The 15,855-nt window shown below is 43.1% G+C and overlaps 1 protein-coding gene and 1 long non-coding RNA gene across 2 annotated transcripts; both read right to left on the bottom strand.

The window, feature by feature from the left end:
• Positions 1 to 1,023: 1,023 nt before the first annotated feature.
• Positions 1,024 to 4,168, bottom strand: LOC138964497 (uncharacterized). The gene is made up of 2 exons (XR_011455124.1): positions 3,940 to 4,168; positions 1,024 to 3,755 (listed from the first exon to the last, which is right to left on the bottom strand). It is a non-coding gene; the product is annotated as an uncharacterized lncRNA (long non-coding RNA).
• Positions 4,169 to 9,050: 4,882 nt separating this feature from the next.
• Positions 9,051 to 15,146, bottom strand: LOC138965562 (uncharacterized). Its single transcript, XM_070337747.1, has 5 exons — positions 15,125 to 15,146; positions 12,119 to 13,885; positions 11,236 to 11,338; positions 10,193 to 10,253; positions 9,051 to 9,613 (listed from the first exon to the last, which is right to left on the bottom strand). Exons 1-5 carry the CDS (start codon positions 15,144 to 15,146, stop codon positions 9,359 to 9,361), a joined length of 2,208 nt encoding a protein of 735 aa, XP_070193848.1. The 3' UTR covers positions 9,051 to 9,358.
• Between the last annotated feature and the right edge of the window lie 709 nt (positions 15,147 to 15,855).

Here is a 15,855-nt window from a genome sequence, read left to right as displayed (position 1 = left end):
TGTCGTTTCTTGCATAATGGAGTTATTTCCTCGCTGACTTTATCGCCAGTTTGTGTCTGTTATAGTACAACCCTATTGTTTTCGAAGGTTGATGACCTTAGTTTTCAATTCAATCAAGTTTGGTTGATTTTTATAAAGGGAATATAATGGTATATCAAGACACCATCAATGATATCTTATCCTTAAAGTCCGTGGTTTTGTTTTTCATATATATATATATGATAAAAAGAACTGTTTAAGTTATAAGACGCTTGATTTAATAAGAGGCGCCACCATCTTGTAAGAGAAAAGCAGGTTCTGCCACAATGAAGATCCACTCGTTCCTCGCATAAGAAATGCGAAAAGATTTGTGGTCAACAACAACAAAAACTATTAATGTGAACATAAAGTCTTAAACCTTACGATAATTCTGTATATACGATATTTTTCCTTGATGTCTTTTTAAGTCTGATTTTTATTGTTCACTTCCTGTAGGCTGTTTATCATTTTCTGTACCTGAATGAGCATTTGCACAGCCTAATTGGGACTAAAAAAAACTGAATGTGGATGAACAGAAGACACGTAGAAGACAGTAGCACAGGTTGGAGCTGTACTGATGTTGTATTTTGTTTTGAGAACTGAACTTAGCGTATGAGTTGGTGTGGCGATGTTCATAGTTCAGATACTGTGATTTGTTTAAAAGTCCTTCTGTTGTTAGTTCCTTGCTATAATCTTGAATCATTCCTTGAATGTTTTGTTTCACGTTTCAATTGCTTCTCACCATATCAGTTATTCTGTCTGTTCCTGTGAGTTTTTTCTGTTGTCATTTTTTCCGTTTGTTTGTGTGTTTCTTATTTTACTTACTTGAACGCATGTTCTAAAATGCCTCTGCGCAATTGACACCTCATAGTTTGAGCAATGTTGGTGTCTGTTATTATAACTCTATTAACTGTTTTGGGACTAATTGCCAGATCTTTTTGACAACAAGTTGTATTTGTTCAGAATGAATTTTCTTTTTTTTTCTTTCTTTTTTTTGTATACAGGGGGGGGGGGGGGGGGATTATTTTGTGAATAATACATTCATCTTATAAACACCCACGACGTGCTTGCATCAAGCAATCTGGATCTGGATCTGGATTCGTTACGTTGCAGGAACCACTCATTATTATTGATATTAACCGCAGATTTTGCCTTTCATTGCAGTTTACTGTGCCGTGCAATTGTCGAAGATGACACGATTGTCACAAATACAGTAAAAAAAAACCAATAATTATAAGTCTACCCTCTTTTAATTCCATGTTTCTTTCCAGATTTTTTTCTTATAACCTCGGTAAGTTAACATCCGTTTTAAGATTGCCTCCTTAATAAGACCTACTTGTCTTATATTTTTGCAGGTCTTGAAAGGGGTGTTCTATTCTTTTGAAGGAATTTAGGCAACAATGAATGGCATGGTGTCGTGTACATTGGACGAGAGTGTTTGGAGCTGTTACACAAGATATTTCAGTTTTAATCATATAGTTTGCACTAGCTTCTTTGTCCTTGTACTGTTATCAGTATGGGTGTAATAAGGTATAACGTTGTAAGATGAACTCCTTTACATGAAAGGTTTCATCTATAGATATTAGTCTTGACGGTACAATTCGACGTGTTGTCCACTTTCGGCCAGCACACACACACACACATCTTCACAGTACAATAAAGATGTTTGCTCCAAGTTGGTCTCCTTCTTCAGTGTGGACTGAGTATTGATCGCAAGTTTGTATGTATAAAAAATATGTTTTATGCACTCCTTGTGTTTGTATATATGTGACTTACTGTGAATCACTTTTACATAGTAGAGCTTGTAATGTCTTACACGAAACAACTCCCAATTTGTCAGCGTATCTATAAACATGCCATTCGCTTGGTTCGTTTCAATAATTGTTACTGAAGGCTAGATCGTGTCAAACATAAGTATTGGTGGCATTTTTGTCTCATAAAGAGGTTTGCACTGACACTAAATAAAAACCACCACCACCACCACAACCACCACCAGCAGCAGCAACAACAACAACACACACAAAAAACCATCGAGTATATCGGGTGTGGTAATGATTCAAAGACACACTGTTTCCAACAGTATCGGTGTATTTTAGGCGGGAAGGCTTACGTTAGGGTTCCGAAGTCCTTTACTTCCTTTGTTAATTATCTTTTTTTTTTCATTGGAAGCCTCATCTTTCCTCGGGCTTGGCAAAATGCCGACAAAACAAATTGAATTCTCGGGTATTTCCTTATTAATAAAAAAAATAAATAAAGATAATACAAATAACAAGTTCTTTAACTTTATTGCCGTCTTAAGTTACGAAGTCACCCTCACGACTTTGCCGCACAGCATGACGAAGATATCTTTCAACGGATCTGAATGTGTTGCTGTTTTGTGTCATTGTACCCAATAAGAACAGACAGAAACACTAGTAGATTGACAGGAAATCCAGGGGGAGTATTTAGGACTGGCAGACACAGCACTCAAACTGTATACAACTACTGAAAACTTCTTTATTTAAATACGTTTTTCTACATTGTAAATATCCGCAGCCGATACAAACATCGACAACATCTTTGGATTAAGCTTAACTCATGCATGCAACATCTGTTAAAAGGACCTTCGTTTTAATTGAACAGATCGTGTCAGCCGCCAGAGGTCTGTCCAGACTCTACCCCCCGCGGGTTAGGGGGAAGAATTTACCCGATGCTCCCCAGCATTTCGTAAGAGGCGACTAACGGATTCTGTTTCTCCTTTTACCCTTGTTAAGTGTTTCTTGTATAGAATATAGTCAATTTTTGTAAAGATTTTAGTCAAGCAGTATGTAAGAAATGTTAAGTCCAGTGGGCTAAGAAATTAGCCCTAACATTTTCAATCCTGTTTGATTGCACTTCGCTTCCCGAGGTGATCGTAGTGTTTCGGCACACGGTTACATCTTGTACTACGTTGCAAGCCCCTGGAGCAAAGTTTTGATTAGTGCTTTTGTGAACAAGAAACAATTGACAAGTGGCTCTATCCCCTCTCTCCCCTCAGTTTCCCCGTCGCGATATAACCTTCGTGGTTGAAAACGACGTTAAACACCAAATAAAGAAAACTGTCCAGACTTTAAATGCACACTCTTTTCCGTGTCAACTGTTCGACTCACCTTCTCAAATCTTGCCAGGCCATTACGTGGGATTGTTCTTTCGTGGATTGAAACTACCACGGCTTGTACGTGTATGGCCGTTTTTACCCGGCCATTTAGGCAGCCATACGCCGCTTTCGGGGGAAGCATGCTGGGTATTTTCGTGTTTATATAACCCACCGAACTCTGACATGGATTCCATGATCTTTTCCGTGCGCACTTGGTCGTGTGCTTGCGTGTACACACGAAGGGGGATAAGGCACTAGCAGGTTTGCACATTAGTTGACCTGAGAGATCGGACAAATCTCCACCCTTAACCCACCAGGCGGCCGCGGCCGGGACTTGAACTCACGACCTTCCGATTAGGTTTGTTTGTTTGTTTGCTTAACGCCCAGCCGACCACGAAGGGCCATATCAGGGCGGTGCTGCTTTGACATATAGGCTAACGTGCGCCACACACAAGACAGAAGTCGCAGCACAGGCTTCATGTCTCACCCAGTCACATTATTCTGACACCGGACCAACCAGTCCTAGCACTAACCCCATAATGCCAGACGCCAGGCGGAGCAGCCACTAGATTGCCAATTTTAAAGTCTTAGGTATGACCCGGCCGGGGTTCGAACCCACGACCTCCCGATCACGGGGCGGACGCCTTACCACTAGGCCAACCCACGACTTCCCGATCACGGGGCGGACGCCTTACCACAAGGCCAACCCACGACCTCCCGATCACGCGGCGGACGCCTTACCACAAGGCCAACCCACGACCTCCCGATCACGGGGCGGACGCCTTACCACTAGGCCAACCCACGACCTCCCGATCACGGGGCGGACGCCTTACCACTAGGCCAACCGTGCCGGTTCCGATTAGGAGGCCGATGTCTTATCCACTTGGCCACAGCGCCCGTCTTTTCGTGGGATAAGACCATCCCTCAACTTGGTGACGTACCAAAAATGAACAATCTGGGTGCTCTCTGTGCATAATACGGAAAATATGATGAAATAATTTCGCAACGAACTTTTAAGGAATCATTTCATCAATACTTAAGGGGCCCAAGGACTGTTATGCCGGGGTGGAAGTAGAGATAAGCGCCTACTTCCCAAGAAATGCTCCATATGGCTTCGTGTCTCCAAACACCTCTGACAGTCAAATCCAGCTCCTGGCCTTCACGTGGCGGGCCCTGTCTTCGACTAACAGGAGAAGGGATGCAGGCGGGTCCCTGGCGCCTTAAAACCAGCTGCTTCGGGCAGATGGGGCTCGTCAACCTTGGATGGTCGCTCATCTAGGAGAATGACAACTCCGATTTCAAAACCCGCACTGCCTTGTGTGCGCCTTGGGAAAGGCAAAGGCTACAAGAAGGAAAACTTCGACAACAAACCCGGGTAGAGTGGACTCGACAGCCCAGCAAGGCAGCTACTCTTGGGGAGGAGGCAACCCTGAGTAAGAACCTCAACCACCGAAGACGGAAGACAGCAGCCAACTTGGCGTGGGGAGAAAATCGGCTGTCTACGCTTCCACGATAATATGGCCGTACAATTATCTTTGGATCGATGTGGTGTCGTCCTGGTGTCCCGCAGCCAGGGTAGGACGGCGCCGGGCCTCCAGCCTCAAGGAGGTCCAAATTTAAAAAAACAAACCATCGAACGCAGAAGAAGAAGAATCAAAACTTAGGTACTGAACTTGTCAAATCCAGGTGCACGGAGCCCCTGGGGCTTTTAGTCATACCTCAGGCAGCCCATCCGTTAGAAGAATTACCAAGTTTCATTGACTTGCACCCAAAGAGTCAAGAACTGCGATTTTTTTTACGAGTTAATTTCGTACTCGGACCCGGCTGGTCTTGACCTATTTTTGGATCTAAATTTAGATCAGGTAGGCTAGATCACCACATCATGCACAAAACGACACGTCACTAAGCAAACTATGTCAGATGTCATCATGAGTTTGTGTAAAACAAAATCGAGGCCGGAATCACTCAGTTGAATCGAACTCCGACCAAACACCACGTAATAACTAGGTTAATTTATGCACTCGCGTGAACAAGAAACTGTCGAGCTTCACAGATGTCGTCGTTGGGTAGTTTTGGGTTTGTTTTACTACCATAGGAGGATTTTTGAACTGTAAATGCACTCAGCTGCAACAAAAACGCAAAACGAAGGCTGTGAGCTGCACTGTGCCTTTACGTCCAACTCACCACAGCCAGCAGTCAGGATATTGATTTTCGGTATTTGTTCAAGTGGAAGGATACTCTCCTCCCAATGTAAAAGCATGAACAGATCTTTGGTGGCTTACATAAGCGTTCGCAAATGAAGGAATGTTTGTTTAAACTATTGTTTATCACATCTCATACACACAGTGTGTAAACAAATCAAATAACAACATAACAAAAAGAAAAGACAAAAATAGCCTTTTTCTCTGTACATGAACAAACTTACAAGGAAGTTTTCAATACATTGTCTCGACTAGTTGAGAAGCGATCGCTTAGGCGCATAAAGTCATGTTCCGGATACAACAAAACAAATTGCATACGATCAACTGCATTACAATTAGAAATACCAGAGGTTGCACCAAAGTGACGGAAACTAAAGTAAACAGGCAAGGCCGTGGCAGTTTAGAATTCCGGAAATAACATCAAAGAGAATAAAAGCACAAATATAACACCGTTAATGAGGAAAATGAAGCAGAACAGCTCAGGTGGTGACATTTTTAGGATTGTGGAAAAAACATCACAGTGAATAAAACAAGAATATTAAATATGACATTTAAAAAACCCAGCTATAAAGTAGTAACATGTTAAACGTTTTCAAGTGATTGTGGAAATAACGTAATAGTAAGTAGAAACAAGAATGTTACAGAACACAATAAACATTGTAGGCAATGATATTTTAGGATGTTGCGAAAAACATCACACTGATTATATACAAGAAGATATATATTATTGAAGAAAATTTAGCAAACAGCTAAGAAGTGGCATTATTTCAGAAGTTCCTATACTGTCTTATAAAATCACAGAAATCACAGAAAAAGATTGCACAAGAATTTCCTTATTTACAAGTGATGATTTTGTCGATGTAAACAGCTCACATTGAACAAATGGGTGTTTGAATCACAGTCAATTCGTGTGGTGTGGTAATACAAGGATTTAGAAAGCTAGACACCACAGCATTTTCTTAATCAATTTACAGACGAAAACGCCGACAATCCGGAACATAAGCATGAATCACAGACAAAAACTTGAGCGTAAAACGCACTGACAATTACGCATAACATGCACCGATATAGGAACACCAAATGCACCCCCCCCCCCCCTCATCACCCCCAAGCACAACAACAACACACACACACACACACACACACCGGCACACACACACACACACACACACACACACACACACACACACACACACACACACACACCAAACATCAACACCAAAAATCAAAACGAAACATAAGCATGAATCACAGACAAAAACTTGAGCGAAAAACGCACTGACAATTACGCATAACATGCACCGAAATAGGAACACCAAATGCACCCCCCCCCCCTCATCACCCCCAAGCACAACAACACACACACACACACACACACACACACACACACACACACACACACACACACACACACACACACACACACACACACACAGACAGACACCAAACATCAACACCAAAAATCAAAACGAAAGGTGACACAAAAACAATTTAAGCAAATTTCATGACAGTGTGTTTTGGTTTCTGCGATTAACAAATAATTCGTGTTCTGCATATTTATGCTAGTGATTTTTCAGCAATAACCGATGTTGTTAAGCTGTTCAAGGAAAACCTCGGTGATCTGATAGCACAAATAAACAAGCAGATCATGTTTTTGATAACTTTTAAGGAAGTGTGGGTGCCCAATACTTCCTCATCTCTTTCTTGACCGTGTGCACGGAGACAAGATTGCGTGTTGCACCCGGAAAAGTTACATAAATAATTCCCCATCTCAAATGTTTGTTCATTGTCATTAACTGTCTCGGCTCACCGCCCATGACATAGCCCTTCTCCACCCCTCCCTTTCATTAATGACGAGGTAATGAGCTCTGAGCTGAACACAAACAGTCATGAATCAAAAAACAAGAAAGGTAAGTTGTTGGAACGTTGACAAAACAATACGTTACAGTCACAAATTTATCGACCCAACGGTCTTTCAAGTGCACAGACAAGCAATTAGTAACAAGAACTTAGCTTGATGGAATGTTCGGCCGCTTGTTGGGAAAGTCCCAAACGAATGAACTTGAAACTTGGCAGTCTCTTTGTTTTTGGATTTACAAATACGTAGTCATGGATATTGCAATATTTCAGCAATTGGACCGATTAACGGAGATTTCAGTACACCAGAAAAAATAAAGTATACATGTTCTCCAATTGTTTCAGATTAAATTCGTTCAGATCTTCTTCTTCTTCTTTGTTCGTGGGCTGGAACTCCCACGTTCACTCACTCATGTTTTTGCATGAGTGGGTTTTTACTTGTATGACCGTTTTAACCCCGCCATTCAGGCAGCATACGCCGATTTCAAATCAAAAGATTAGCTTCCTTGTGTCGATTATTTTCCAGCAAGAATTTTATTTCCTCAAACACAAGGTCTGAGATGTATTATCTTAACTAATTACTTTAATTCTTTTTGCACATGGGCAAACTGTGTAAAATTCGTCTTTTCAGTGGGTCTCAGAAACAGAAAACCATTTGTTTTGAAATCACACGGCGGGCACGAGTCAGACATTGACCACTTCATGTCTAATTGTTAAAACTAATAAATATTCGTTGTGAAAAGCGTTAGATTTGACATTAATCTATGACGTAAATCTTCTTCCACAATAAGGTGACTTAAAACAAGAATTGCCGTTGACGAAAAGATTTGATTTTGGAGTCTAGTCTTGCAGCCTTGCATATTAAGTTTACCATGAAATTACAGAACTTGTTGGCTTCGGGTAAACGTGCCTATATGCTGCTTTATGCCTCAAATAATAACTGAAGCACAAAATTAATGTGACTGACTATTAGGGTTTAACGTCCTCTTAGACCAACTGGTCTATATTGGGACAGGTATTGGTAATACGCTGAAGATATGGTGTGATACTTTGATTCGAACAAGCCCGCTGTGGCTGTCTTCTTCGACACACCAGCATTGGGGTTGTCTCGTCAAAGTATCGAAATACGATCATGATAATCAGAGACGAGAGATGATGCATGCGTGTCTTCGTGTTTTCCAAGCCCTGAGACTTTCGCTGTGAACGTGGGATCTTTTTCGTGCGCATGTGTGCACACGGGGGTGTTCGGACACCGAAGAGAGCAGGGCCGGACCAATTGAGTTGTAAGGGGGGGGGGGGTTCCTCCTTTTTTTTTGGGGGGGGGGGGAGGGGGCAAATCAGCGAAGTGGCGAAGCCACAGGCGCGCGAACTAGGGGGGTCCGGGGGCATGCTCCCCCGGAAAATTTTTGAAAAACGGTTAAAATCTGTGCAATCTGGTGCATTCTGGGCCTTGTTTTGAGTGTTAAGAGCAGCATTGTTTTGGTGCTAAAACTAGTAAAAGTCAAAGCAAGGTACATGCTTTTTCCAGGGGTGGGGTTCCGGAACCCCTGGAACCCCCCCCTGGGTCCGGCCCTGGAGAGTCTGCACAAAGTTGACTCCGAGAAATAAATCTCTCGCCGAACGTGGGGATCGAACCCACGCTGATAGCGACCAACTGGCTACAAAGCCAGCGCGCTACCAACTGAGCTACGTCCCCGCCCCAAAAATTAATGTTTTGCGGACACGAGAGTGTGCAAGGTCAAACTGCGAATCGGATCGGGTCCACACTGAGTCGGACTGAGCCCATCCTCCCCATTCCATCCCACAAATGACCCCAATGACACCCCCTCCCCCCCCCCCCCCCCCATTACCATCCCTTCAAGGTGTAAAAATGTTATTGAATTTAGGCCCATATGGGACTCTGCAGTTTAACAACAATCAACAATTATTGTTCACACACACACACACACACACACACACACACACACACACACACACACACACACACACACACACACACACACACACACACACACAAAGAAATCACTCCAACATAACAGGCAATTGTCATAGCTTAGGTCGTTTTAACGACACTGACTTTGAACCCATTAAATTCTGTACCCTTCAAAACGACCAGGCACTAGATAGATGTTCTGCGTGCACAGACTCACATCAGTGGCTCACGAAGTTACGAAGCTGGGTATCCAGCCCCTTCGTTCTCTCCTCCCCGCAGAGGTACCTCTTGGAACATGTCATCTGTGAAAGGCCTGGCTGCTTCGGCCCGGAATGATGACATTGGGAATGCCATCGGATTCTCTCTCCCTTTGTTACGACCGTTCCCATTGGTCTGCGCGTCGTCCATGGTACTGTCACGTGACGACCTTTCCGACTCCAGCAAATCCAAATCAGACCGAGGTCGGAAGTAGGTGCGTGCTCGCTGGACCTGTTTCGTGAGAAATATTTCTTGTGTTCGTAAATGCCAGACTGGTGAATAAGTTGAATATCAAAATACTGTTTCCCAGCCTTTTGGGGTTGGTATAATGGCAGCTGGCTTTCTGATAATCCAATAGTCGAACAAAACCCTAATAAGAATACAAAAAGGTTGAAAATTGCATAAATTGCCGAATAGTTGATTGATTGGTGATATCAAAATGAAAATGTGTCTTTGCCGGATTCGAAAGTACGGCGGCCACTTGCAGAAATGTGAAACTTCGTAACAGTAGTAAAATGCCAACATAGTGTGTACTTTTGCAGGTCTTACCATGGGGTATGTAGTGCATGAATAATTGTACAATAAAACGATCATAGATAACGTTTACATGCTGATAAAATTAATTGAAAGAAGTTGATTATGAATGACATAATATATAGATCTGGGTTACATCCGATTCAAAAGTGAACTGTGGAAACTGTATGGTGGACTGGTTGCCCAAGAGACACTTGCATTACAAAATATTCTGATTCTATAATGCACAACAGATTATATGACTCTGTAGACTACCAAAGTAAAGTCCAGTCTTACCGGGTGTGCCTGCAATTCGGCGTCAAATTCGAGACTTCGAGGTTGGCGAGGGCGTCGACGCCTGCAGACACACAAGAATAGATACATACTATCTGGACTACGGGAATCAACAAGAAGAATACCGTCTTGTACAAACATCACGACACTTTTGTACGAGCCAACGGCGAGTTTTTTTTAAAATTAATTTGTATTGTATTGTATGGGGAGATTTATATAGCGCTTGACGTTCTCTAAGCGCTTTACATATTAATTTTTGCCGTGTAAGATGGAATTTTTACACAACATATCACGCATTCACATCGGCCAGCAAATCTCAAGCCTATCAGGGCGAGCATTCACCTTTCACGGCCTTTATTCCAAGTCACACGGGTATTTGGTGGACATTTTTATCTATGCCTATACAATTTTGCCAGGAAAGACCCTTTTGTCAATCGTGGGACCTTTAACGTGCACACCCCAATGTAGTGTACACGAAGGGACCTCGGTTTTTCGTCTCATCCGAAAGTCTAGCACTTGAACCCACCACCAAGGTTAGGAAAGGGGGGAGAAAATTGCTAACGCCCTGACCCAGGGTCGAACTCGCAACCTCTCGCTTCCGAAGCAAGTGCGTTCACCACTCGGCCACCCAGACCACACCAATAATTTCGTCTTTGCCCTTCAGCCATCTGGTCGGCCATTTTTGGTAACTTCCAAATTCTTGGATCTAGGGCTGCTTTAAAAAAAAAAAAAAAGTTTGTTACACTGATACGGCATCGTAGCATCTTTATCCTGCGCCAAGAACGGGTCTCTCAACTATGAAGGTCAAAAGCACAGGAAAATCCAGAACACTTTTAGAGGTGTCTTCCATTTTCGAGATCCCGTTTTTCTCTTGTTGTTGTTGTTGTTGTTGTTGTTGTTGTTGTTGTTGTTGTTGTTGTTGTTTGTTGTTGTTGTTGTTGTTGTTTTTGTTTTTTGTTTTCTTTTTCCTGTATTTACTTGCTATTCTTCATACCAAACTAAATCTTCCCAAATCATCAGGGCAACAAATTGGACAGATAACTCACCGTTTGACAAGTAGAGTAATCACAGCAAGAAGAATGACAAGGGCGAGAACTCCGGCCACAACTCCAACAGCCAGTGTTAGCTTTTGCTTATCACGCTTCAGATCTGTTCGGAACGAATATATAATGTGTAACAAGTGTGTTCAAACATGGAGCACACACACGCACGCACGCACGCACGCACGCACCACGCACACTCACCCATGTTTCAGAACGTAAGTACTTTCGGTAAAGGGTGATTAAAAAACAAAGATTTGAAATCCAAGCAGGTACTTAATGAAAAAGCGTTGAGCCAAAAATGAAAACATCGATTATAATGCCAGTCAAACATTGACTCGATTCAGAATTAGCAGCACTACTGCCAGGGTTGTGGACGAGCTACAAAAGCTTTAGAATCAAACATCATGGCAATGACGCATGTATTCAAATGTAAAACATTTGTTTTAAGCCGTTCTTTAAAACTCGACCTCCCTTGTTGCCGTGTTACCATATAACAAGAAATTTACCAGGCGCGGAAACGTCAAAAGGAACTTATCAGTGACTATGATACATGTACGTTTTACAAGCATGCGATGACTTCAAGCTCTAAGATTTCGCATGATTATGGAAAAGTTTTATTTTAGTGATATGTTTCGTGCTGAGAGTTCTGCACGTGGTAACTTTCTTGTTCCTTGGGAACACGACCATAAAGGTAGCTCGTGCTTTAAAGCCGTGTCATTATCTGGAGTTGCCAGTCGTCTTGCAAGTCACTTGACTGTTGACTCAGTCAGTTCAAGTGAAGTGCAATGCAACACGACTGGCAAATCTTGAAGAAACACGTTAGAAGAAGAAAAAAAAATGCCTCATTTAACGCTATTGCTGTACCCAACCGTCAGAGTGTTCTTACCTTCAACCAAATCGTTTTCCGTTCTGGATCCCAGGGTAGTGGAAATTAGGCTCGTAGTATCTGGCACCATTGTTGTGGTTGGTGGTGTACTTGACGGCAATAAGGTGGTTCCCAACGTTGCGATGGTAGTGGTAAATGTCGAGGTAGCGGCGAGAGTTGTAGTAGTCGCAGGTGTGCTTGTGCTCGTCGGTGATGTGGCCGATGTCGTTGTTGAGCTGGACTGTGTTGACCGGGAAGATGTTTTAGTGGGCTGTGTCGTAACAGCAGTGGGTCTAGTACTGGACATACCAGGAGTAGTATCGGTGATGCCTCCGGGATCTTGTGTCGACTTAACTGTTGAGGATCCCATGGTCGTTCTTGAGGTTGATTTTGTCGTCGTTGAGGTACTGGCAGTCATCTGCGGTCTGGGCGTGGAGGTGACATTAGTTGGGTTGTCTGTTGTTGACGTTGAGGTCCTAGAAGTTGAGGCCCTTGATGTAACACCTGTGGATGACATTGTACCTGCTGTTGAGTCGGAGTCAGGTGTGGATATCGACACAGGCTGTTGTGTTGTCCGAAGAGCTTCTGTTGAGGATGTCTGCAAAATTGTCATGGACTGGCTTGAGACGGATGAAGTCAACGCTGTCTGACTTGCAGAACTGGTGGCTGTCGTAGCTGTTGAAAGTGTCAACGCGGAGCTTGGTGAAGATTGAGATCCTGTTGATGGTGCTGAAGTACTGTTATACTCAGTGAGGTTGGTCTGCTTCAATGATACGGAACTTGCTGTGCTTGTAGCTGGAGATGTCTGTTCCACTGGCGTCACATTGCCAGTGCTTCCAGAGTTAGTTACTTCTCCTATCCACGTCGGCACCCCAGTGATTTGTGCGGGTGGTGTCTGTGTACTTGGTGTCGGGTGAGAGGCGGTGTCTGAAGAAATCGACTGTCTTGTTGTTGCGGAGTTATTGCTTGTGTTCAAAGATGTTGACTGTCTTGTTGTTGCGGAGTTATTGCTTGTGTTCAAAGATGTTGACTGTGTTGTCGACTTTAGATTACCAGTAGTGTCCGCAAATGCCGTCTGTATTGTTGACGTCTGCCTACTTTGGCTATCAACAAATGCTGTAGTCGGGTTGTTCACAGCGGAGGTGCCCACGTAGGTTGTTTGGTCCGCTGATGTCGGGCTACTACTGCTGCTGTTTGCAACGGCTAGCTGCGTCGTCGAAATCGGGCTGCTGTCTGTCAGTGTCTGCTGTGCTGACGTCTGGGCTGAGGTCTCTGATGTCGGGTTACTAGTTGTCTCTGATGTCGGGTTACTAGTTGTCTCAGACGTCGGGTTATAAGTTGTCTCTGATGTTGGGTTACTAGTTGTCTCTGACGTCGGGTTACTAGTTGTCTCTGACGTCGGGTTACTAGTTGTCTCTGACGTCGGGTTACTAGTGGTCTCTGACGTCGGGCTGCTAGTTGTCTCTGACGTCGGGTTACTGGTTGTCTCTGAAGTCAGGTTACCAGTAGTCTTTGAAGTCGGGTTACTAGCTTCCTTTGACGTTGGGTTACTGGTACTCTCGGAATAAGTGCTTTGCTGTGACAGCGAAGAACTGCTGGTATCCCCTGTCAGAGGAGGAAAGGGGTTAGCATTCGAGGATGTGGCTGGGGCGTATGTTGCCTGCGATGACGTAATGTCCGATGACGGAGTACTGATTTCTGTCGGTACGGTAGATGATGACGTAGGCTGAAATGACGCCAAGAACACAACGGCCGTTGGCAGGATAGCGACACGCAACGTGAGTGATTCTGAAAAACACATTGCATGGGTGTACGAACTCATATTACTGTTGGATTACAACAGTAAAATGGACTAGGCTATAAGATATTCATTTAGCTCAACTTCAGCACACCTGCGTGTGGTGCATAGGTCTCACCTCAGTTGTAGGTGTGTCTGTTGTTGTTGTTGTTGTTGTTGTTGTTGTTGTTGTTGTTGTTGTTGTTGTTGTTGTTGTTGTTGTTGTTGTTGTTGTTGTTCATACAGTTGCTCTCTAAATATTGAAATAGGTCTTGCGCTCATTAAGGTATAAGATTCAAATGCTTTATTTACCAGGCGCGAGCGTTATCCACTTAACTCCCCAGCCCTAAAATATTATACAGATCCGCCTAGACACAGAGACATATTTATAAACAGTAGTCAAAATAAACGCACACGCAACACGCACGCACGCACGCACACACACACGCTCACTCACGCACGCATGTAAGCCTACAAACACACACACACACACACACACACACGAACTCACACTGACTAACACACACACACACACACACACACACACACACACACACACACACACACACACACACGAAGTATGATTCAGGTAGTAAACTATAAAACTGCGATCTAAAATGTGCATTTCAACGTTCCATAATTATTATTCCACTTCACAATATAGCTTCCTTGATTAGTTAGATTTATATTTCCTTAACCATTCAGTTTCACTTTTATAAGATAACTTTTTTCCAGTGTAAGCAATCATAACACAAATCAAAGATCCGTCCAGGCTTTATTTCGCTGAAAAGCCGCCTTCTGATAGGATATACATGCACATATTTACAATCAGGTTGCCGTTAAAGCTGATTTTTTTAAACTTTTTTTTTTAGCTGAACTAATGTAGTTAAATGATGCGTGTGTCAACGATAAATCTTCAATTTAAAGCTTGGCCAAAACGTTGAATCTTCACGTACACGTGTACTGAGAATAAAGATGACTTTTGGTTTCTTTTTGCAACTTTCAGTTTGCACTGTTCTTATTGTAATGTGATTATAATTCGACCACTGTACATCTTAACATATGTCTGCACCTGATGTTAAAACAGGATACAATTATTTCAAAGTTTCTTATTTAATCAAGTGCCAGGAGACTGGCTCGCATAACTCACGCTTACTAGCTGTTGTCTATACTTAGAGCCGTTACTTCGCTTTCTTACTTGGATATCTTGATCTGAAAAAAACCCACCTTGCACCTTCCCATTTAGTTACTGCCGTTGCCGAAGGAGGGCATTCCTAGTTCGAGTGTAGGCTACTACGTACTGTAAGAGCTCTCAGCACATCTTTTGAGTAAACTTCAACACAATGCACTTACAAATTTAGCAGCAGGAACCCGTCAAAGCACTTTCAAGTAGTCGTAACGCTTGTTTTTGTTTCGCTGTATAGCTGTTTTCCTTCACTGTATACGCTACAAAGTGTCAAGAAGAAAATAAAGTCGATGACCAATGTCACAGTAAAGCCAATGAGTAATATCAAAAATCTTTTTTTTACGAAATTGCCATTGCAGATAACATTGTATTAAGTCTCGACACAACCCCCATATTGCCAGTGGGGTTAACATTGTATTAACTCGAGACACACACACAAGCACGCACGCACGCATGCACGCACGCACGCACGCACGCACGCACGCACACGGACGCACGCACACACACACACTCACACACACACACACACACACACACACACACACACACACACACACACACACACACACACACACTCACACACACACAAGCACACACACACACACACACACACACACACACACACACACACACACACACAGAGTTTGGTATAGGAGAAGGAAGGAAATGTGAACACACCTAAGCAGCAAATATTGCAAGTTATCAAGCAAACCATTGACAAGGAAAAGGAAAGAAAACACCGGCTGTGTACCCCTCCCCAAACCTGATGAGATAAGCACCAAAACTACGATCACA

The sequence above is a fragment of the Littorina saxatilis genome, linkage group LG4, assembly GCF_037325665.1.
Source record: "Littorina saxatilis isolate snail1 linkage group LG4, US_GU_Lsax_2.0, whole genome shotgun sequence".
Lineage (NCBI taxonomy): Eukaryota > Metazoa > Mollusca > Gastropoda > Littorinimorpha > Littorinidae > Littorina > Littorina saxatilis.
Note: the sequence above shows the minus strand (reverse complement) of the source record. Positions and strands in the feature narration are given on the sequence as shown.

Coding starts and splice junctions, on each gene's coding strand:
- LOC138965562 (XM_070337747.1), bottom strand. CDS start 15,146: ATGCCCTCCTTCGGCAACGGCA. Junction 13,886..15,124: donor GCCCTCCTTCGGCAACGGCA/GTAACTAAATGG, acceptor TGTGTTTTTCAG/AATCACTCACGTTGCGTGTC. Junction 10,254..11,235: donor ATTACTCTACTTGTCAAACG/GTGAGTTATCTG, acceptor GTGTGTCTGCAG/GCGTCGACGCCCTCGCCAAC.